Consider the following 21,472-nt stretch of genomic DNA (forward strand, 5'->3'; position numbering starts at 1 on the left):
GTAGCAAGAGAAACCGTTTTTTTTTTTGCTTTCAAGACGTTGACCTTTTTCAAAGAGTAATTGTGAAATGTGCAGTTTTCTCCACTAGGTGGCGCCTTCGTCTCACCTTTATGAGTCAATATGACCTCGTGTTTCCACTGTGCTTTGTTTTCTGTGAAAGTTGGCTCACTTTTAGAAATGGCCAACGAGCAATCCAGATGAACCAAAGAAGAACATGTGACATTTAATTCCATTAAGGTGCTTTTAAAAACTGCTCTGCATGTTGGTGAACGCAAGAGAGCCAATGAAGCACTTAGATGAGGATCTGAAAGGCCAACGTTGAAAGAACAGCCATGCTGAGTGAAGGCAAAGTTCCACCGTTGGGGTAACCAGTGTTGGTCCTACATGGGTTCTTCACCTCATCCAACGGGATGGGAAGATCATCTGGCATCAGCTTGCTCAGGCTGTCACGGACCTGATAGAGACACACACAGAAACACCGAGGTAACACACACACACACACACACAATATGCACTAACTGCTTGTACACACGTTTTGTGGCTCGTAAAATGACTTTGGGCCAGATTCAGTTCAATGACCTGAGCAGGAAGCCAAGCAAAGGAGGGAGAACATGAAAAGACTGAGCTGAGATTCAAATCCAGGGGCCCATTTAGTGGTCGGCCATGTTAACCTTTGGCTCATGAGTCGCTTCAGTGGTATTCCCTTTTCCATCTTGTATGTTGAGGGAATGAGCTGGGCAAGCGCTGCTTAATCCAACACCAATCAAATGAGTTTTGGGGTGATTGGCAAATATACGTCTATTGTTCTACGTTTCCCTTTTTTTATGAGCGTGTTATAAAAATGCCCCTGTCCGGATATTGCTCTTGGCGTCTTACACAAGCATTTTACAGGCAGGCAGGCAGGCCAAGTGGCGCTCCCACTCACTTGCTAAGACTTTTATGATGCCATCATCCATTAATGAAGTGCATGCTGACGCATTTTTATGTTTTGCGTGGAGCAGCACGGTGGCGTAGTCATTAGCGCTTTGAATTTCGGCTGTGGATTTGTCATCTTCTCCGTATTCAAACAGCCCCATTTGTTCACCGAAGAAGTGTCCATACCGAGTGGCGTGTGATTTTTCTTTGTCTGCAACTCACCTCCTCTGCTCGTTTGAGTACACGAAGCAAATTGTTTCCCAGAGCGGCCTTGACTTCCTCGTCAGACCAGCCTCTTCTTAACAGCTCAGCCACCAGACTTGGGACCTTGGACACGTCCTCCAGACCCTCAGGGAGTCTGTTTGGAAACATGACGACAGCTTCTAGATGACCACCTCGCTTTGACATTTGAGGTGAAGTCTTTTGGAATTACCTTCCGACGCCATCGTAGTCCCCACCGAAACCGATAATGCCAGCTCCTCCCACTTTCTTGATGTGGTCAAAATGATCTAAAGTGAAAACACTTGGATGGTTCAAACCTTGGCTTTGCATCACTTTCCCATATTCACAAAGCTTGTGATTGCAAGTAGGCTACCGGCGACGTTGGCCAGAGTGGCGGTGGGGGAGCAGCTCACGTAGTCATTGAAGAAGTTGATCATCACGATTCCTCCACTTTCGTTCTGGACAGACACAAAATAGGTCACGATTTGTCCTCTCGTTTAACAAAAGCGCGTGAGCTTGTAATGGCTGTTTGAGTGCGTGGGATTGTGTTTTACGCAATCACCACTCTCTTGAGAATTTCATCAGGAACGTTTCTCTTGTGTGGACAGACGGCGTAGGCCGAAGAGTGGCTGAAGATGACGGGCGCCTTGGACAGGTCCAGCGCCTGCTGCATCACTGACACGGGCACGTGAGACAAGTCGATCAGCATGCCCAAGCGGTTCATTTCCGCAAGCACTTGCTGGAGGGGAAGTAAGAGGATTTCATTTTTCATGTCCAACACAGTCCGCCCATCAAATGTTGTAAGCGCTCCACTGCCGAGCGCAGTTTCGGAATCATTTGTTTTTCAAACGTCGTTCGTAGAACTGGTGTAAAAACTGACCTTGCCAAAAGGAGACAGGCCGTTGTGTTCAGATGGTTCCGATCCAGTGTCCACAAGCCAGTTATCAGCCCTGACAATGAGATTGATTAGTTTTTTTTTTGAATGAATGAATCCACAAACTCACGCTAGCTGAATAAATACAGTGACATCGAAAATGATGTGTTGGGAATTCGATTGACTGACAATTCCCGGTGGATATTTTTCAGGGCCGATGATGTCAACATTTTTACACTCGTGTCCTACCAGGGTACGTTGCAGGAATGTGTGAGGGTAAGGTAGCGGACCCCCAAGTTGTAGAAAGTGCGCAGAGTGCCCAGACTGCTGTCAATGGAGTGCCCCCCCTCCACGCCAATCAGACTGGCCGTTTTATTGGCTTTGAACGCCGCCATGATGTCTGCACAAAGCACCAAAAGATGGCGTTGCATATTAACTGTGACCAGAAAGACCTCATTGTCAAGTTGTCACCTAACCTTGGCTGCTGGTGGCAAACCTAAACGTGTTTGGGTATTTGTGACACATCCTGTGAACGACATCAATCTGCTCCAGTGTTTGCCGAACGGCATCTTTGTACTGAGACTCGCAGGGCACGTAGGCCGACCAGAACTGAAAGAGAAAGTCATACGAGTATAGCCATGGAGCATTGAAAGAAGATATGGATTCGTGTTCTGCAGATCTGAAGTGGAAAATGGATGCATGTGCTGTACCTGCGCTCCCAGGTGACCCGTCTTTATTTTTGGGATGTTGGTGTGTGTCGTTGCCAGAGTGTTTAGGTCCACTTTGTTCAGCTGGTTGTTGAACTGTTTGCGCAGTTGCCAAGGCAGATCATTGTGGCTGGAAGAGGGCGAGGGAAAACAACAACAACTTATCTTTACATGTCTGATGATCTCTCCGAGAAGGTCACGTCAAAGAAGTTTGCGTTCATTCACCCGTCGATGAGCGGCGTCTCAGACATCAGCTTGAGAGCTCTGGCCGTGTACGAGTCCTCGCCCAAAGAGACGGACCAGCACGTGGCGCATAAAAGCAAAGAGACGGCTAACGACATGTTTAACAGCACTTTAGATCCTTGCTAACTAGATAAAGTAAGCTCAATAATGCTCGGATGAGGCTCTGGGTTCCTCTGTAAGATGTTATTAGTCAGCGTCTGTGTTCTAACCTTTAAGCGTAAAATGAGTGCAAAGCTCCTCCTCATGTTTCTCATCACAGCTTTTTTTCGTCATAAAGTCTGCGTAGCAGCTCAAGCCTGCCAGCTCTCGGCTCGTAAAACAATAGAAGTTGCTTATTGTCATAGAGGAGCTGTCACCATAAGGAATCTTCTAAAGAATGTTCCTAATTGAATTCAGCCGCTTCCAACCAGATGAATGTTGGTACTTTTCCAGTCGGCTTTTGAGGACTGACGACACTCGTTCCAAGATGAACGCGCAATCCAAATCAATTGAAACTTTTTAGGCCCCGATCACCCTTACACACAGTTGTGCACATGTGACCTTTTATTGCCTGACATGACAACCGAATGGCCATAACTTGGTTTTGTGATCTTTGGATACCTTTGTGTTCCAAATGTTTATGCCGTCTTTTGTTAATCATATCCCGAAATTGTTGATGTGTTTTACAGTAAACATTTATAAATATATATAACAAAAACAACCACGGTTACTAGATTATTCTGCACACCGTTTCTCACATTACATCTAAAAGCGACTCCGATGTTAGTGTTGGTTGAAGAGTCCTCGTTTCAATCAGAGTTGGCGTTTTACCTCTAATGTCCATTGAAGAGCTTCTGTAATGATGCAACACAACAAGTCAAGTTTACTTTTCCGCTGTGTTGAAAATGAGTTCAGCCCCAGCTCTTTGCACGATTCCCCACTTTTCTGATACTCTCTGAGGCTTTGAAGATAAGAAGACAGTCATCTTTGCAGTTGAAAGGTTGAGAACCCATGGAGTGGGTGTTGCAACCCCTCCGCTTTGCAAATGTTTTTGCTACTTTATACCTAACATAGTGATAATGAATGAATTGGATGTAAGCCCAGTATCGTACTGCGTGATCGTTTTTGTTTTTTTTAACGTCACATTTCACTGGTCCATATTAATGTTTTTGTATAAGTCAGATTTTCATTTTTTGCATCAGTGCTTTTTAGCTTGGCTCTTGGTCTTCTCATCAAGTTGCTTATTTTTTGCTTGGCTGAACTCCAGAGTCTGACACTAAAGTGTGTTTTCTTGAACAATGTTGTTTCTTACCTCATCCACTTTTTCGCTTGTAGTCTGAGATTAAAATAATCAAAGTGGCTAAATTGCTTCATGCGAACAGACCAACAGCTTGTGCGCTGTGGCTGCTTATCGTGCTGATTTTTTTTCTAAGTACGGAGGACAAATGTTACACATTGTTTTTACCTTTCAGGCAATGACTCGTAACGTTTATTTTGCAAGTGACGACGCGGAAGCGTTTCATCCTTTGTATCACCGCGAGCGGTCCAATCTTCTTGTTTTGTGAACGAGAAGCATATTCGGAATGTAAATTGGCCTTCTTTACATCGGGCTACATGGATCTGCTTTCACCGGCAGAACCCAAGTGTCAGCTTGGAGGAGCGATGGAGCCACCCAAGTGGACGGCCAGACTGCTCCATAGTAATGGCTTTGACAGGGATATTCATATTTTAGAGGCGAACCTGCTGCACCCTGCTGCAGAGCTGGCTGCTAAAAGAGGACTTCTCTAAAAGCCAGCTGCGTAGCCTTACGTTTTTTTTTTTTTTTCTCTCTTTCCCTTTTTGGGAGAGTGTGCCTTCCCGCAATAGATAACCAACACAGACCAAAAATATGCTGCTTAACCTCTACGCAGACAAAGAGCACATCCATTTTGGGCAATAGAAGTCTGTGGATGATACAAATACTTATGCCTTCCACAATATCTTTTTTTAAATGAATTGCCGCAATATTTTGCCCATTTTTCATGGCACGCTGGACAATCGTTCACAAACTAGCAGTTTAACCCGTTCTTTAGCAAGGGGAGGGGCCCTACACTGGGGGATTCCTGACAAGTGGTTGCTGCCGTGCCCAAAGCATTGTTTTGTCTTTGATGTGGGCCAACCGATGTCAAGTCGTCTGAGCCGTCTGTCGTGACCCCGTGACCCCACATAAACAAGGCGATTATCCGACAGCGCCAATTGAACAGCCACGGCGGGAATCTGGGTCCAGCACACAGGCAGCAAAGTGAATGGCTCTTGTCTTGAGAGGAAGCCAGCCCCATTTCCATTCACGTGTCTGTCAGACGGATCTGGTTAGATTCATACCGGCATTGCGTGACTCCAGGGCAAATTTTGCGCTGATGCTATAGCGTGTAATTAAGTGTCTTGAAATGAACTACGATGTGAATACAGAACATGGGGGAGAGATTGGTTACTGACCCCAGACACAAATCAGAAATTCAGCATGATGGTGTCGAAAATAGCAATGGCTCGTACGCAAAACGCCGCCATTCATTTTGTTCTTGTAAGTATAGTTTGATTATCTGAATCTGCAAAGGTTCCCATTCACCTCAAAATGTCAACACGGAATGCTCTCAACGTATTTTCAAATGACATTAGCAATTTCAGCCTCCTCGTCAAGCTGCGTGCATTGAACGCCAACTTCAAAGTCATTTTAAAGTCAACCACTTGTCTGGCTTTTGCTTCTATGTTAGGTTGGGAGGAGGAGGAAGAGGAAGAGGAGGGTGAAGATGAGGCTGCTGTGAACTTGCTGCGTTGCAAAGCACGCGTGGATGCCGCAGCTGAGAGGCGAGGCGAGGCGAGGCGAGGCGGGCGATGGAGTCGAGGGCGTCTGCGGAGTGGTGAGCGAGGAGAGAGTGACTGATTACGGAATGCCGCCGCCGCCGCTTCCTGCAGCACACAAGCCCATGGCGTTGATTTCGTTGAGTCAAGCTCGTTGGATTGCTCATTGGAAGCTCATTTTTCAATCTGTCCTGGTTGATCTCAGTCAAGTGCAGGTAAGGAAAGTCCCTCTTGTATTTTTTTCTGCTTAATATAATGCTCAATTAGTGGGAAAACAACATGCTAAGACATTTGGCATCTTACAAATAAAACGATGCTCATGTTGCAAGATATGTTGAGAAATAATCTTGTCATTATTAGAGAGAGGAAACTGACGACGGAAGTTCACAAGTAACTAAATGAATTCTAGGAAAAACTACGGAATACATTTTGACCTTTTAGGTGTTTGCTCTTCTGCATTTTTTTAGAGGCACCTTTGAATCCAAGTCACTTGGAGAACTTTGGGATGAACTTTAAAAGTACGTGAGCTGCTATGTTAGCTGTCGTCTCTCTTTCAAATTCACAATTTACATGGTGACTGACCTTTTGGTGTTTTTCTATTTGTGGATCTCGGGTATAGTATTCGTCGGAAAGTAGTCGAAGAGGAAGGAGTCAAGGAAATATGTTGAAGTCCATCTGGATTGAGAGGTTCATATCTTTGTAGGAGCAAAGTTTAGCCTGGGTTGTTAGAAGATGTTACAGAGAGTCTCTGCTTACAAACAACTTTTTTTTATTATTATTATTATTTTTAAGCAGCTCGTTTTCAGTTCCCATCAGCAGACATGTGAAGGAAGATGAGAATGCATGCTTGTTTGTCTTCATTCGTGGTTCACTGGCAACCACTTGTCTTCATTCTTTGGCTCTCGATTTCAGAAAACCTCAACAAGTTGTTTAGAAATTCGGCAAAACTAGTGAATCTGCAAGGCTGTCACTATTGCATATTTTTACAATTGACTATTGTATCGATGATTCCATTGGTCAAGCGAATAATCGGACGCAATTCTATTTGCATTCAAATGTATTGAAACATTTTCCCCTGTTTATTAATTAAGCAATTACTTTTATTTGATATTATTTGGCCATTAAATACCAACTAAACAACCGCTAAGCAAAATCACACAAGAAGGACTGGGAAAAAATCAAAATAAAAATCACTTGCGACATGGTGAGGGCGAAACCTTCCGAGGTCTGATGTCAAGTCACACGTACACACACATACACACACACACACACACACACACACACACACACACACACACACACACACACACACACTACTTATAGGCCACGCTGAAATGTGTGAACAGTGTGTGTGTGTGTGTGTGTCAGCTGGTGGTCTCATTGCGCTGGAGGCCTCGCTAGAGGGTGGACTTTAGCCTGTCATCTTCACTGATAGTAACCGAATCCTTAATGAGTTGTTTTCCCCCTGACTATTCTGAGAGGAAGGCTTTTTTAATCATTTCAACTTTACTGTAAAACAAACTGTTTATGTATAATCCGGTGCAATGCGTTATTTACAAGTCAAACATTTAGAATTGAACAAAACAGCAATACAATGTGTTCAATTTAGTTTTTGCGACAAGAGTTTGCAACCTTTCGTGACCTCTGTGGAAATAGCAACATATTGCTATATTACCACTCGTGCGTAACAGCACACGCAAATAATGCATGTCTTTTGTCCGCCTGGACTCTTATCGAAAATAGTCGACTGAGTATGCTTCTATTATCTTAAGTATATATACAAACCAAATTGTGTTTCCATGATTGTGCATCAGACTAAAAAAAGGTGTGATTTTGTTCTCCGTCACATGTACCACTCTGACAAATGCAGCAAACTGCTAGCACAATCCAAAACATCTTTCGATGATTCTTACCAAGCCGGTCAATATACAGACGCCTGAAATTTTCATAAAGGTCATAAATCAGTCACGCCTTCTATATTATACATTTTATGTCTGGTGCGACTTATAGTCCGCAAAATACGGTACTCTAGAATGGGCAGAGTAGTCGTTCTTCATGATTAACTACTACTATTAATGTGTGTCAGGGCAAGGTTATTACAGTTAACTAAAAATGAAATTCTTTTCCCCAACAGGTAAGTCCGGACATGGTCTCCTGACGATCCGATACAAAGCGCACAATTGAGGAGGACCGGACCATCTTGGACCATGACTGCTTTGTTGAACCAAACGGATGCGGTTGGCAATTGTGCCCTTCTGCTGGCGACGACCGAGTCTCTTTTGAACCTGACTCCGGCTTCCCAGGCCAAAGTGATATCGGAGCAGCCGGCGGCTCCTCTCTGTACAGTCTGCTGCTGTGGCTTTCTCAATCGTGCCTTTGCAGTTGCTTTCATGCTCAGCCTGACTTTTGCCATCGTGATCGGAAATGTTATCACTCTGACCGTATTTGTGCAGACCAGGCAGTCCAGGACACCACAAGGCTACTTGAAAGGTAACTTTCAACGTCGAATTTCAAAATAAGTTCTTTTGACCAATATTAAGGACCCGAATACTCCAGTAGAGCCAACTCGGGATATACAGTGAAAAAAGCAGTGGCCCCAAAGTTGAACCGAGTGGAACACCATATGGGCACAGTTGGAATCTGAGAAACCAAGGCTACCACGCAAAGTTCTCTCTGCCAAATAGAATCTACTAAATCACTTCAGAGCTAGCCAACGGAATATTGTGGTCCATATTCTCAAAGTCTGCAGTCAGGTCCAACAAAAGAACCTAGTCCACATTAAGTAGGAAAACCAGTCATTGACTTAATATCTTCATTTGTACATGTTCCTAATGAATGTGTATTTCTTGACAGTGTCTCTGGCTATAGCTGACATGATGGTGGGCGTCCTGGTGGTCCCGTTCTCCGTTTACACTGAAGTCTCACTGATGGTAACCTACACGCCTCCCGTCTGGTACCAGGGCGGTTGGGCTTCTCAAAGGAGCCCCTGGCAGCCCTGCATGCTGATTGGACCCGTTTTTGCCGGCTGCACCTTTGTCTCCATCAGCACCATATTCCTCATGACAGTGGAGCGAAGTGTGGCCATCCTGTGGCCGCTGCACAAGGACGCCCTGGTGACCCGGAGGAGAACTCTTCTCCTCATTCTACTCTCCTGGGCTGCCAGTTTTCTCCTGGCGCTGGCGCCGCTCTTATTCAGCAGCAACTTCACTTTAGAGTACAACGAGTGTAGCCGTATGTGCAACTACGCTCCAGTGTTGCTTGGCAACCGGTTGCCGCATGACGCCAACATCCTGCTGCTCTTCCCAGTCTTTGACTTTACTCTTCTCGGTGGAACGTTGGCTATTAACATTATGTCCTTCACAAGCATCAAACAGTACTCCAGGAGACGCAAACTGCTCTCCGAGGGGAGTCTGACTGAGGGAGGAGGAGGAGGAGGGGGAGGCTCGTGCCCTCCCCACAGACCTTCCTTTTCAGATATTAAGGCCGCTAAGACAATAAGCATCTTAACGTTTGCTTTCACCGCATCCTTCTCCCCCATTGCCGTGTTTGTGCTGGGGAACGTGGTGGGATACACCTGGTGCAACTTCTCCTTTGTTGCCTTCTGGATTCTAACGGCAAACAGTTGCTGTAACGTGATCATCTACAGCGTGAGGGACCATCGTTTTCGGAAGGGCGTGACGTTACTCTTTCAGCGTGATCAGCACTGTCCCCCACAGGAGGAGAAAGCCTGAGTGAGGAACACGACGGGAGCTTGTTGTCAAATACTTGCTGTGGATGATAACGTTAAAGTCGTGTCGTGGCAACAAGCACCGTGTTTGTTTCTGGCGTTGTCAAGTCTGCTTTAGATGTTGTCTTAGGCTCCATGTTCTATTCCAGCTTGTAACTTTTTGACAATTAAGTTTTTGTCACGTACACATACTGTAGATTTCATGATCAAGATGTGGAGATGGCCGCAAGTTAGTATGTTGCGCTGCTACAATTGATTCTCTCCGCTGACCTCCTGGCCTTGGCTTCTTTTGTGCCCGTATCTCAGGAACACAACTCTACAGTTATATCTAGAAGGCCGCAAGATGTTTGTTTTTCCCTTAAGTGGACAACAAGGCATGGAAACGAAATTTTTTTTCGATTGTGTGAATTTCAAAAAAGCATGATGCAGCTAACAAGGGTATCATATGTTCCTGGAAATGTCTGATCTTCTCCATAATGGCTTTGCATGTTATGCAGTATATTTCGCCTCTGGCTAGTTTTGGACTTGTAAAAGTCCAAAAGAAATGTGCATCTTGAGAAGCAGCAAGGCTCCGCCTGCTCTCAGCGTGAGAGCTGTGGTTACGGTGGTTACCCGTGGATTTATCATTTTCTCTTTTCAAACATCAAGGCCAAAATGTTTCTTACTTAACAACTGAGTCACCGCTCGGAAAAACATCTGTGAGAACAAAGCATGAATGGAAACTTTGCTACTGTGCAAAGTTGTGAGGGAAATAGGTATTCAATGAGTTTGAACTTCAGGTTCAGAGGTCGTCGTGGCTGAATCTTCATCTTGGCTAAATGTTCTTACATTTGAACACAAGTCGGCTTATTGGGCAGTCTATTGATCAGTCATGGTTATCATTCCAATGCAAATCTGGGGAAATTTGATGTGATTTTTATGTTGACGGAAAATCAAGCTGATATTTCCAGATGCTAATTTTTTCTCAGTCCAAAGCAATAAAACTTTGGTACTATCTGGTGGAATTTTAGTCTTGTTCGGTTGAATTCAGTGAACGTGTTTGTCGTTTGCGGTGTCGGACTGCACCTGATGCGGTCAAAAGTGAAAGCTAACCTTTGTTTCTGCTTTGACCACTTTGCTGTGTTCCCAAACATTTCACATTGTGTACAAATGCCCAAACGTGAGTCTAATGACTGTTTGTGCGTAGTGCTATTGTGTACATTTGTTTGGCTCTGTGTGATGTCGCGGTCATTTACGCTAGCTTGTTCTTTCGGCCGGTGTCCATGCAAATGACATGAAGCTGCTTTGATCATTGAACTTCCTACAGAATGTCGTTGCTTCATGGGATGGTGATTGTGTACATGCATGACGCATGGTGTTGCTATTTTATGATCCTTTCCATTTTGAAGTGCTTTGCCACCATTTGATAGCTTCTATACACACTTAGCCCCTTTTTGTCTGATTTTGTTCCCCCCCAGACAAAAACCCAGTTGAAGTGTAACTTATGAAGTGTTTGAATGATGAAAAATTCATATTGCACCAGCTTATGGGTTCAAGTCATTTGTTTTTGTGTGTGGCATCCCAATAAAGGCCATTCATTGCCATCATACTGGTTTTTTTTTTTTTTTCTTGTAGGTGAGAAACTACCGCTCGCCTCAAACACAAATACAACAATTTGAACTCTAGAAGGGGCTACTGAGTGCTGTGCTATCATGCTAATGCGAGCCACTTGTGACTTGTGGGTGCAAAAAAAAAAAAAAATGACGCGGGGGAGCTGGTGTGATGCACAACATGGGGGGGGGGGGGGGGGGGGGGGGGGGGGGGAGTGGACATTGTGACCTGACATGGACATGCTCTTGTGCCCAGGCCTGACTCATGTACGCAGAGAAAGGAATGCTCTGGTGGGAATTGAATGACCTTGGCTTGGAGCTTTATGCCATTGTGCACAGGTTGGCCTTAACATTCGGAAGCAACCATTGTGTTGAATGTTTCAATGACTTTGTTCAATGTGAGCACACTATGCTGGGCTAAAAAAAAGAATGATGTTGGATTGACAAGTGGTTGCACAAAATAACATCATTGGGATCCAGATGGCTACACTTTTTGAAGAACCACTTAACAAAATAAAACGGAGTATATTCTGCATTTTTCTCAGTGTTGCGAGCACACCTGCTTGTCAGTTCTCAAGGCTAATGTGGACAAACAATGGGAGGAAAAATGCCTTTAAAAAGAGTGTCGCTTCATCGTGTATTAATTGACGTCATGACATGACAGAGTTAAAAAGTTTGCATTTTGCATTTGTACGTACTTAGTCAGCAGCTCAGCTCGAGAGGTCGCAGCCCGAGCAAGGTTACATATTGCTGTCCGCCCGCCCAAACTGCCCGCCCGCCCTCCGTGTGTTCTTTTCAGCCCTCTCATTGCATGCTACTGATGCATTTTTAATTGTCCTCTCCAAGCACTTAAGGCAAGAGACGTGTGTCACAACCAATAAAGTGCACACGCACACACCACCTGTGGCTGGGCTCTGTTTTTGGCTCCAGCGAGGGCAAAGGCAGAGATGCCCGCGAGCTGTGCTTGTGCTGGTCAGGGGGCGGGGTCACAGCAAATGAACAATTTTGCACACACATCTTTTGAAATTTAATACAAACATGTGCAGATTGTGTCAGTTATCTCCCACACTAGTCGGGGTAAACTGCAAGGATGGCTTATAGCAAAAAAATAATGGCGGGTAGGTGAGAAGTAAAAGTCAAATAGTAAGAGAAATACTTGTGGCTGTGTTGTCTTGCTGGCTATTTTATGTGTCTCCGCAGTGGCTCGACATGGGCTCCCTCGCCATTTGTGATCCAGCTCCATTTGTCCAGCCGGCGTTAAGCACACCTCACCGACGCGTCAGCTCGATTATTCATCGGCGCCTGGCCTGAGTGATGCCACCTGTCCACCTGTCCGGCGCAACCAACATCAGCATCCAGCAACACGTGCTTGAAGCAGGTGCGTCGTGTCCGCAGTTCCTGCTGACGTTTTTTGTTTTTTAAAAATAAATCCGTCTGCGCGCTTCATCCCAATGTTCAACCTTGCACTTAAGCTGAGTGGCCGTTGCAGCAGCTTGTCTGCTCTGCTGCAGCTTGTCTGCAGGGAGAGGTGTTACTGTAATATTCATTCCGCAGCAACCTTTCAGGTCATTGTTGAGTCATGCAGAAGTGATTGGCAGCATCAGCAATCAAAGCAAGTATTTTTCTGAAACTGAAACCATTTTCCCCGTAAGGACAGCCGGAATAGGACAAAAAAACATGTTTGGGCAGAACACTTTCTTGAAATTCAGGTTCTAATAGCACAATTTGATGGTGGATGAAGTGTGCATGCATCGCGACCTCTTCATTAACGTGAGAAGTCTTTGCGGCGTGATGAAATGAATAATACACGACGTGCTTGATGTACTACTAATCAAGCATTATTCTCAATTATGACAATCTAAATCACTCTTAAAATAGATTCTCATTTGAAGCTCAGCAGTAGCGGTATTCTTCTGCTCATTTTTCATGTCTGCCTTGTGATAATTCTGAACATGACTTCTGTCGCTGTAACCTTTCCTCCCTAGGCAAATGTATGACTTGGTTTCAGTTAAGACCGAAAAACCGCAGTCACATGGGCGGCCAAGCGTGGAAAGCCTCGTTCCTACCGACAAAGCGACCTGGTTCTGCTTTAGGTATTTCATCCTTTGTTGTTGTAAAAAAAAAAAAAAAAAAAGTCACCCGGTTCTAAAACATAACAAATATTTTGAGGGCGGATAATTGATCCAACACGATGACAAACAAACACGTTTGAGTAAGAATCTCCAAAGGTAATAATAGTTACAGTTGCAATTGACACTGTATTACGCTCTCTAATTGACATTTCTGCATTACAAATGAGGCTATGCATTCTGTCACTTCCATTAGGTGACGGGAAACAGCAGCTCACATTCATGCAAAATTTGCTTCTTTTTAACTGCTTTCATGAGTCAAGTTTATTTATATCGCAGAAACATTTCAAAGGGCTTCACATGCCCACAGTTGACAATTATTCTCCACATCCCCTAGAAAGATCAAATATGCACATTCAAGTACAGATCACTGCAGCACAGCAGAACCTCCGCTAGCAGGTCTCATAACAACAAGACTCATGGCTTTCAAGTGCACCTGAAGCCTTTTAAGTACTGTATTTGTTTGGGGGAGCGTCAGACTATGCAGAGTTCAAGAGTTGAAGCGCTTTGCTCTTAGCAAAAGGTGAACTCTGCACAGCTGGAGGAAAAACGGTTGCAGAGAAGACGGAGGCATCGGCTTTGCTCGTGAGCGCATGGCGCCGTCTAATCCTCTGGGGTTTGCCCCGACGGACCCACAAACAACATCCTTGTGCCCTGCAAAAGGTCAAAAGGGACAAGATGCAAAAAAAAAAGACAAATGTGTGTGTATAGGAGGCGAGGGGAAGAAAACATGCCCGCCTCCGACGCATATCCGATGCCCCCAACCCCGCAAAAACATTGTTGTAAAAATATTTGTGTCTTCCATTAAGGTTTGGCTTCTATTCGCTCGGCTGAACACAACACAGCTATGTACTTTCTAAAAACGACTTTCAGAGGTAGTACTAAGGGCACGGTGTAAAGGGCGACCTCAATGTGGCCTCTTAAGGATGTGGAAGATTATTATTTCATGATTTAAATGAAAGTAATGACACATTAAGTTGAGGAATTTGGTGCTAGATGATACAATTACAAGCTTATTATTTAGCGACCTCTAGTGGTGAACTACTAAAATACCTAAGGGTGCCACAGAGACACATCATCCATCAGCGGATATGCGAGCAAATATTCAACACAAATGTTTGCATTTTATTTTGTACACACGCTGGAGTCATTGACCCAGCAAATTGACCATTTGCTATGTTTGTCCCCTTTAGGATTCCGTTGCAGAAAGATGGCGGCGAGACCTATCAGCTTTCTGTACGGTGAGGCCCGACCCATGTCATATTAAAAATGACTAGCTCTATAATTATATCAAATGTACATTGGTGTCCTAGAACATGTAATAGATGTAATTTGCTTCACTGAGCCGCGCGACATGGTAACACTCAAGTCATCCTTGCATGCATATTTTTATTTATTCATCATGAAATGTTCAATTTGTCACACTGCATAGAATATAAGAATACATATTGGCACGAGCCACAAATCAACATCACACATGAAGAAAGAGAAAGAAAAAAAGAAAACAGAGCAAAGAAAAATCAGCAATTGAACAAAACAAATGACAAAAGTTGAGATGCATCTTTTGGTGAGATTGCCATATGAAAAATGATGGCATGTTTTGAAATGATAGCCAATGATACTGAAGAGGATGATAAGACTACAATGAGCACTTACTGAACCAGTTGAATCATGGAAAATGGAACTTGATTGTAGTTATTCACTATTACATGACCGCAGTGAAATGTGTTTTTTTAAATACCCCTTTCTAGAGTAAGCTTTACCACAAATGAAGCAGGAAAAAGGTTTCTCTCCAGTGTGTGTTCTTGTGTGTCTGATTAAGCTTTCCTTCAAAGAAAATGTTTTATCACACACCAAACAAACAAAAGGTTTCTCTCCAGTGTGTGTTTTTGTGTGATTTTTTAATGATCCCTTTGTACAAAAAGATTTGCCACAATCAGAGCAGGCAAAAGGTTTTTCCTCACTATGTGTTTTTAAATGAATGTTTAAATATGCTTTTTTAGAGTAACTTTTACCACAATCTGAGCAGGTGAAACGTGTTTGCGCACCCACACTATGTGTTTTTAAATGAATGGTTAAATCCCCCTTTCTAGAGTAACTTTTACCACAAACGGAGCAGGCAAAAGGTTTTTCCCCGGTGTGTGTTCTTGTGTGTCTTATTAAGCTTTCCTTCAAAGGAAATGTTTTATCACACACGGAACAAAGAAAAGGTTTTTCTCCAGTGTGTATTCTTGTGTGAATTTTTAATGATCCCTTTGTGGAAAAAGATTTGCCACAATCAGTGCAGGCAAAAGGTTTTTCCCCAGTGTGTGTTTTTTGGTGCCATAAAAGGCTTTGCTTTTGAGAATAGCTTTCACCACAATCTGAGCAGGCAAAAGGTTTTTCCCCAATGTGTGTTCTCGTGTGACTTCTTAAGCTTGCTTTCAAAGAAAATGTTTTATCACACACGGAACAACGAAAAGGTTTCTCTCCAGTGTGTGTTCTTGTGTGAAATTTGAATGTTCCCTTTGTAGAAAACGTTTTGCCACAAACAGAGCAGGCAAAATGTTTTTCCCCAGTGTGTGTTTTTGTGTGATATAATAAGTTTTTCTTTTGATAAAACCTTTTACCACAATCTGAGCAGGCAAAAGGTTTTTCTGCACTATGTGTTTTTGAATGAACGCTCAAATACACCTTTCTAGAGTAACTATTACCACAAACTGAGCAGGCAAACGGTTTTTCCCCAGTGTGTGTTCTTGTGTGCGTTTTTAAGGTTTCTTTCAAAGCAAATGTTTTGCCACACACCAAACAAACAAAAGGTTTCTTCTCTCCAGTGTGGTTTTGTGTGTGATGTTTTAATGCTTTCTTTGTAGAAAAATCTTTGCCACAATTAGAGCAGGCAAAAAGGGTTTCCTCGGTGTGTGTTTTTTTGTGACGTAATAAGTTTTGCTTTTGAGAATAGCTTTTATCGCAATCTGAGCAGGCAAATTTGTTTTCCCCGCATTGTGTTTTTAAATGAATGTTTAAATACGCCTTTTTAGAGTAACTTTTACCACAATCTGAGCAGGTGAAACGTTTTCTTGGGCTCGCACTATGCGTTTTTAAATGAATGCTTAAATCCCCCTTTCTAGAATACCTTTTCCCACAAACTGAGCAGGCAAAAGGTTTTTCCCCAGTGTGTGTTCTTGTGTGTCTTATTAAGCTTTCCTTCAAAGGAAATGTTTTACCACACTGCGAACAAAGAAAAGGTTTTTCTCCAGTGTGCGTTCTTGTGTGAAGTTTTAATGCTCCCTTTGTGGAAAATTCTTTGCCACAATCGGAGCAGGCCGGTTTTTCCCCAGTGTGTGTTTTTTGGTGCCATAAAAGGCTTTGCTTTTGAGAATAGCTTTTGCCACAATCTGCGCAGGCAAAAGTTTTTTTTTCACTGGCAGAATGTGCTTTAAAATGATTGCTTAAATGCCCCTTTCTAGAATAACTTTTACCACAAACTGTGCAGGTAAAAGGTTTTTCCCCAGTGTGTGTTCTTGTGTGTCTCATTAGGCTTTCCTTCAAAGAAAATGTTTTATCACACATGGAACAAGGAAAAGGTTTTTCTCCAGTGTGTGTTCTGGTGTGAATTTTTAATGCTTCCTTTCTAGAATAACCTTTACCACAAACTGAGCAGGTAAAAGGTTCGCCTACGTGTATTTTTTTATGGCTTTTCAAGGATGACTTGTAGGTAAAGGTTTCATCACACCGAGAACATTTCCAGCGTTTCTTGTCAGCGTGATGCGTCATATCACCTTTGGAGTGTTCATCAACAGTGCCAGAAGAGTGTGAGGTTAGTTCATCGCTATCTGATAGCGGAGCAAGGACGCTGTCTGCTTGTGATCCTCTACAGCGGTCTGCATCACCTTCTACTGTCTTGTGTGGACGTGAGACGCTAGCCCGAGGCTCCGCTTTTCTGTTCTCCTCACGATGACCTTCATCTTCATTATCAGCAATAGAAGAGTGTGACGTTATCTCGTCACTGTCTGCTGGTGGAGCTTGGGATCCTTTGCGATGGTCTCCATCATCTAAAAGTGGAGGGATGGTGGCGTCTGGTCCTCCATGTTGCTCTCCATTACCTTCTTCACTCTTCATGCTGACACCAGCCAATGGAAACATGGTGATGTTTTCTTTAACGTGAGGATGTCGTGACTCCTCATCTTTGGCTTTCATTTGGGCACACACTGGCTGCTCCGCTTTTCTGTTCTCCTCACGATGACCTTCATCTTCATTATCAGCAATAGAAGAGTGTGACGTTATCTCGTCACTGTCTGCTGGTGGAGCTTGGGATCCCCTGCGATGGTCTCCATCATTTAAAAGTGGAGGGATGGTGGCTTCTGGTCCTCCATGTTTCTCGCCATTACCTTCTTCACTCTTCATGCTGACACCAGTCAATGGAAACATGGTGATGTCTTTGATGTGAGGATGTCGTGACTCCTTATCTTCAGCTTTCATTTGGGCACACACTGGCTCCTCCGCCTCCTTTTTAATTTGGGTGCATTCAGGCTCCTCCAGCTCATGAAGGAGATCACTGGGGACTGCGGGACACACAACAAAAGTCAAGCTTTGCTCACTCAAGTCTTGATTTTGTTATATCGGAAATGTTTTGGTAGTGTGACTTTACAAAATGTATGTTATGTCTGACTGGGTTTTTTTTGTCCTACTCAAAGACTAAAAGGCTTATCATTCAAAGTCACGGATTTCTTTGTGACAAAGTCCGAGAGTGTCGCCATCACTGCAGCAGAAGATAGCTATGATTTTCAGTCAGTTAAGCTAAAAAAAAAAAAGTCAGTGTACGTGTGTTCTTGTTAGTGTAAATATGCCTTCGTTATTGTACATGTGTTATTTTGCATTATTCGGGCCAAAAAAATGCAATTGCTATACAGGAACCATGTGGCATGCATGGCATCTTTGCTAGCCACGATCAAGCTAAGCTAAGTTCACCAGAGAAGTGCACGAAGATAAAAATTCTGTTTGAGTTCAGTGAAATAGTGATGCGCGTAATATGTCGAGGCTTTAGTTCGTTCATCACCACTTATTGAAAAATAATTATTTTGAGAATCACATACCCAAGCCAAGCCACGACGACGACAACAATTCAGCCATTTTGAGATAGCTGGCTATGGGGAGGGCTACGGCAACCCACGAAGGCAAAACAAGACTTGAAAAAGAAACTTAAAATTTTGAGTTTGTTTTAATACAGAACAGGTTAATGAAATTTCATTTCACTGGGGAAAGATGATACAGGTGCCTTAGGTGACAAGTGTGGTGACTGAAAAGTAAAAAAATATATACCCGATTGAATGATTGAAAGTATCTTATCATCCCATTCAATGCAAGAGAATTCTCTTTCTCAATTAATGGATCCAAATTTGCTTTAATGCTAACCTCAGAGTAAGTGCCTTGACAGTCAGTCAACATTAGAGATAGTCATTTAAAAACTTTGTTAAATACAGAAGTGATACTACAGCCAATTAAAATGCGTAACGAAAATATGAATTTGATGGCTTTTGGGTATCGATTTCGTCTTTACCAAATGTATTTTTTTGTCATTTGACGAACTGCCGCCACCGCAAATCTGTTCGTAATTCATTAACTCAACTGCGAACTACGCTCTGCAGTCGAAGCTTACTCATTGAGTTACACAACAATCCTGTGGGTGGCGCTATTCCACGTGAAGACTGTTTGCCCATTCAACTCAAACAAGAAGTAGAAGAAGAAACCAAGGTATAGGACGAATGGGAACGCAAAGTTAGTGATGTAGCATAATTATATAAACCGTATTATTTATTTCCTCGCAATTTCGTCCTTTATTTTTATTTTTTTGCGTCATCGAGTTCTTCGTTTATGGTTTTCTCCGTGGTCGCGTGGACTCGCTTTGGTGTAATTTCAGACTTCGCGAGCTAACTTAGCTTAGCTTGCTTGCTCCAAACAAAGAGAGGCTGACGTTAGCAACACGGCGCTCGAAAGCAAGATTGTCGTTGGAAAATGTGTGCTAAAGGTGTAAAAGATGAGTTCGAGGAAGCTCTTTGGCGAAAAAAAGACAACGAGCAAGAACGTCAACAACTGCACGCCGTCTTCCAGAAGCCCCAAGACGGATTACAAAGAGAAGGTTTGATTGCTTCTTACACCCAAATGTGTGTAATTCAAAGTACAGCGAGACATCACATCATGGATGGAAGGAACGCACTTGACTTGTCCAAACTGTATATTTGTCTTGTTTCTTGCATACGTCAATAAAATAGATCTTCATCCTGAGCAGCATGAGTGCAACTCCCGCGTGGAGCTGCAGGTGCCGCAGCCCCCCCATATTAAAGAGGAGGAGGAGGAAGAGGATATTACTTCTGTGCCATTTATCCGTGTCATTGTGAAGAGTGAAGATGAGGATGAAGAAGGTGATGGAGACCACTGCAGAGGATCCCAAGCAGATAGTGACAACACCACATTTGCTGGCACTGATGATGACGAGCAAACTAAAGGCAATACGACTTGCCGTGCTGACAACAAACGCTGGAAATGTTCTCAGTGTGGAAAAAGTTTTGGCAACAACTCGGCTTTGAAAATGCACACGAGAACACACACAGCGGAGAAACCCTTTTCTTGCACAGTTTGCGGGAAGGAATTCTCTCAAAAAGGAAATTTGATAAGACACACAAGAACGCACACACGACCCACCACACTGAAGAAGCAATGCTCGGTTTGTGGGATGAGATTCCGTCAAAATTCACATTTGAAAAAGCACATGAGAACACACACAGGCGAAGATTCGTTTTCCTGCTCGGTGTGTGGTAAAGAGTTTTCTCGTAAGTCGGTTTTGACAACACACGCAAGAACACACACTGGTGAGAAACCATACTGCTGTTCAGCTTGCAGCAAAAGTTTTAGTAGTCGTTCATCATTTATCCGACACAAAAAAACACACACTGGTGAGAAACCTTTTGTCTGCTCGCTTTGCGGTAAACAATTCTCTCAAAAGGGAAATTTGGTCAGACACACCAGAAACCACAGTGAACAAAGCACTTTAAAACCACACTGCTCAGCGTCTGGTGTGATAGCCAGTCAAAACGTGCGTTCGGAAACGCCACCGAGAAAACACAGGGGCAGAAAAACACTTGCTTGTAAGGTGTGTGGTAAAAAATTCTCGCAAAAGTCCATTTTGACAATACACGCAAGAAGCCACTCGGCACAAAAAACATTTTCTTGTTCAGTCTGCAACAAAGGTTTCAGCGGCCGGTCGTCATTTGTCCGACACAAAAGAACACACACCGGTGAGAAACCATTTCCCTGCTCGGTGTGCGGCAAAAGATTTGGTGAAAAGGCGCATTTTGTCGTACACACAAGAATACACACTGGTGAGAAACCGTTTTCTTGCCCAGTCTGTAATAAACGCTTTAGTGCTTTTTCCACATTTTCCCGACACAAGAGAACGCACACTGGGGACAAGCCTTTTACCTGCACGGTTTGTGGTAAAAGGTTTGCCTTGAAGACTTATTTCATGGTACACGCAAGAACACACACGGGGGAAAAACCTTTTTTATGTTCAGTCTGTAACAAACGTTTCAGCGGTCGCTCATCATTTGTACGACACCAAAAAACACACACTGGAGAGAAACCGTTTACCTGCTCAGTGTGCGGTAAAAGCTTTGCTGGAAAGAAATATTTTATGATACACACTCGAGCACATGCTGGTGAAAAACCTTTCACCTGTTCGGTGTGCAACAAAAGTTTTAGTGTGCAGTCCTCGTTCGTTCGCCACCAAAGAACACACACGGATGACAGGCCGTATTCGTGCTTACTGTGCGGGATGAGATTAACTTGTCGCTCGCATTTAGACAGACATATGACGACACACACTGGTGAGAAAATGTTCAGTTGCGGTTTGTGTGACAGGAAATTCTCTCGCAAGGACAATCTGAAAACACACAAGTGCGCTGGCAAGATGTAAAGCTGCAAGATTGGAATTCCCCTGTGAAACAACATGAGCTCATTTGTAGAGTTGATCCGACAGCAGAGCTTAATAAATCGTGCTGACGGTTTTGTCGGAATCTTTTACTAGTTTTGAGACTTGACCATTGTTTCTGGCAGCGCTTTTTGTGCATTGAAAACTGTACTATTCTGTCTGTTGTGAAATTTCTGCACTGTTAAAATAAATCAAAAACATCATTTCATCTTTAGTTTTTATTTCAACAGCAAAGTGTTATACTGTGTTTCCACCAATACATGAAATAGTGTACATGTAATGC

At 43.4% G+C, this 21,472-nt stretch overlaps 4 protein-coding genes across 7 annotated transcripts; 2 read left to right on the plus strand and 2 right to left on the minus strand.

Moving 5' to 3' along the window:
* Window positions 1-207: 207 nt before the first annotated feature.
* Window positions 208-3,770, minus strand: dpep1 (dipeptidase 1). The gene is made up of 10 exons (XM_049718957.2): window positions 2,944-3,770; window positions 2,722-2,848; window positions 2,488-2,620; window positions 2,261-2,411; window positions 2,018-2,087; window positions 1,700-1,876; window positions 1,511-1,595; window positions 1,349-1,424; window positions 1,138-1,273; window positions 208-454 (listed from the first exon to the last, which is right to left on the minus strand). The coding sequence occupies exons 1-10, from the start codon at window positions 3,057-3,059 to the stop codon at window positions 293-295; spliced, it is 1,233 nt and encodes a 410-aa protein (XP_049574914.1). The 5' UTR covers window positions 3,060-3,770; the 3' UTR covers window positions 208-292.
* LOC125967685 (adenosine receptor A3) lies at window positions 1,749-11,088 on the plus strand. 3 transcript variants are annotated; one of them, XM_049718960.1, is made up of 5 exons: window positions 1,749-1,887; window positions 5,691-5,993; window positions 6,246-6,296; window positions 7,913-8,268; window positions 8,632-11,088. In XM_049718960.1, the coding sequence occupies exons 4-5, from the start codon at window positions 7,986-7,988 to the stop codon at window positions 9,507-9,509; spliced, it is 1,161 nt and encodes a 386-aa protein (XP_049574917.1). In that variant the 5' UTR covers window positions 1,749-1,887; window positions 5,691-5,993; window positions 6,246-6,296; window positions 7,913-7,985; the 3' UTR covers window positions 9,510-11,088. The 3 variants fall into 3 exon arrangements, with proteins under 3 accessions (XP_049574917.1, XP_049574915.1, XP_068506658.1); XM_049718958.1 differs by lacking the exon at window positions 6,246-6,296; XM_068650557.1 differs by lacking the exons at window positions 1,749-1,887; window positions 5,691-5,993; window positions 6,246-6,296 and adding an exon at window positions 6,321-6,465.
* A 219-nt stretch (window positions 11,089-11,307) lies between these two features.
* LOC125967017 (zinc finger protein 84-like) lies at window positions 11,308-21,392 on the plus strand. 2 transcript variants are annotated; one of them, XR_007480643.2, is made up of 4 exons: window positions 11,308-12,472; window positions 13,080-13,187; window positions 14,417-19,366; window positions 19,475-19,615. XR_007480643.2 is itself a non-coding variant. In XM_049717596.1 (2 exons), the coding sequence occupies exons 1-2, from the start codon at window positions 19,218-19,220 to the stop codon at window positions 21,172-21,174; spliced, it is 1,824 nt and encodes a 607-aa protein (XP_049573553.1). In that variant the 5' UTR covers window positions 18,908-19,217; the 3' UTR covers window positions 21,175-21,392. The 2 variants fall into 2 exon arrangements, 1 of the variants encoding a protein (XP_049573553.1); XM_049717596.1 differs by lacking the exons at window positions 11,308-12,472; window positions 13,080-13,187 and having other exon boundaries at window positions 18,908-19,341; window positions 19,475-21,392.
* On the minus strand, window positions 14,593-18,397 carry LOC125966959 (zinc finger protein 585A). Its single transcript, XM_049717573.1, has 2 exons — window positions 18,299-18,397; window positions 14,593-17,767 (listed from the first exon to the last, which is right to left on the minus strand). Exons 1-2 carry the CDS (start codon window positions 18,333-18,335, stop codon window positions 14,919-14,921), a joined length of 2,886 nt encoding a protein of 961 aa, XP_049573530.1. The 5' UTR covers window positions 18,336-18,397; the 3' UTR covers window positions 14,593-14,918.
* Window positions 21,393-21,472: the final 80 nt, after the last annotated feature.

This window comes from Syngnathus scovelli, chromosome 4, assembly GCF_024217435.2.
Source record: "Syngnathus scovelli strain Florida chromosome 4, RoL_Ssco_1.2, whole genome shotgun sequence".
Classification (NCBI taxonomy): domain Eukaryota; kingdom Metazoa; phylum Chordata; class Actinopteri; order Syngnathiformes; family Syngnathidae; genus Syngnathus; species Syngnathus scovelli.

What these genes read in the sequence shown, in the direction of transcription:
- dpep1 (XM_049718957.2), bottom strand. Translation starts at nt 3,059, where the DNA reads ATGTCGTTAGCCGTCTCTTTGCTTTTATGCGCCACGTGCTGGTCCGTC. An exon ending in GTTTGCCACCAGCAGCCAAG is followed by an intron (nt 2,412 to 2,487) that starts GTTAGGTGACAA and finishes TGCTTTGTGCAG; the next exon opens with ACATCATGGCGGCGTTCAAA. An exon ending in TACTCAAACGAGCAGAGGAG is followed by an intron (nt 455 to 1,137) that starts GTGAGTTGCAGA and finishes TGTCTCTATCAG; the next exon opens with GTCCGTGACAGCCTGAGCAA.
- LOC125967685 (XM_049718960.1), top strand. Translation starts at nt 7,986, where the DNA reads ATGACTGCTTTGTTGAACCAAACGGATGCGGTTGGCAATTGTGCCCTT. An exon ending in ACCACAAGGCTACTTGAAAG is followed by an intron (nt 8,269 to 8,631) that starts GTAACTTTCAAC and finishes ATTTCTTGACAG; the next exon opens with TGTCTCTGGCTATAGCTGAC.
- LOC125966959 (XM_049717573.1), bottom strand. Translation starts at nt 18,335, where the DNA reads ATGGCTGAATTGTTGTCGTCGTCGTGGCTTGGCTTGG. An exon ending in GTCGTCGTGGCTTGGCTTGG is followed by an intron (nt 17,768 to 18,298) that starts GTATGTGATTCT and finishes TGTGTCCCGCAG; the next exon opens with TCCCCAGTGATCTCCTTCAT.
- LOC125967017 (XM_049717596.1), top strand. Translation starts at nt 19,218, where the DNA reads ATGTGTGCTAAAGGTGTAAAAGATGAGTTCGAGGAAGCTCTTTGGCGA. An exon ending in AGACGGATTACAAAGAGAAG is followed by an intron (nt 19,342 to 19,474) that starts GTTTGATTGCTT and finishes TCAATAAAATAG; the next exon opens with ATCTTCATCCTGAGCAGCAT.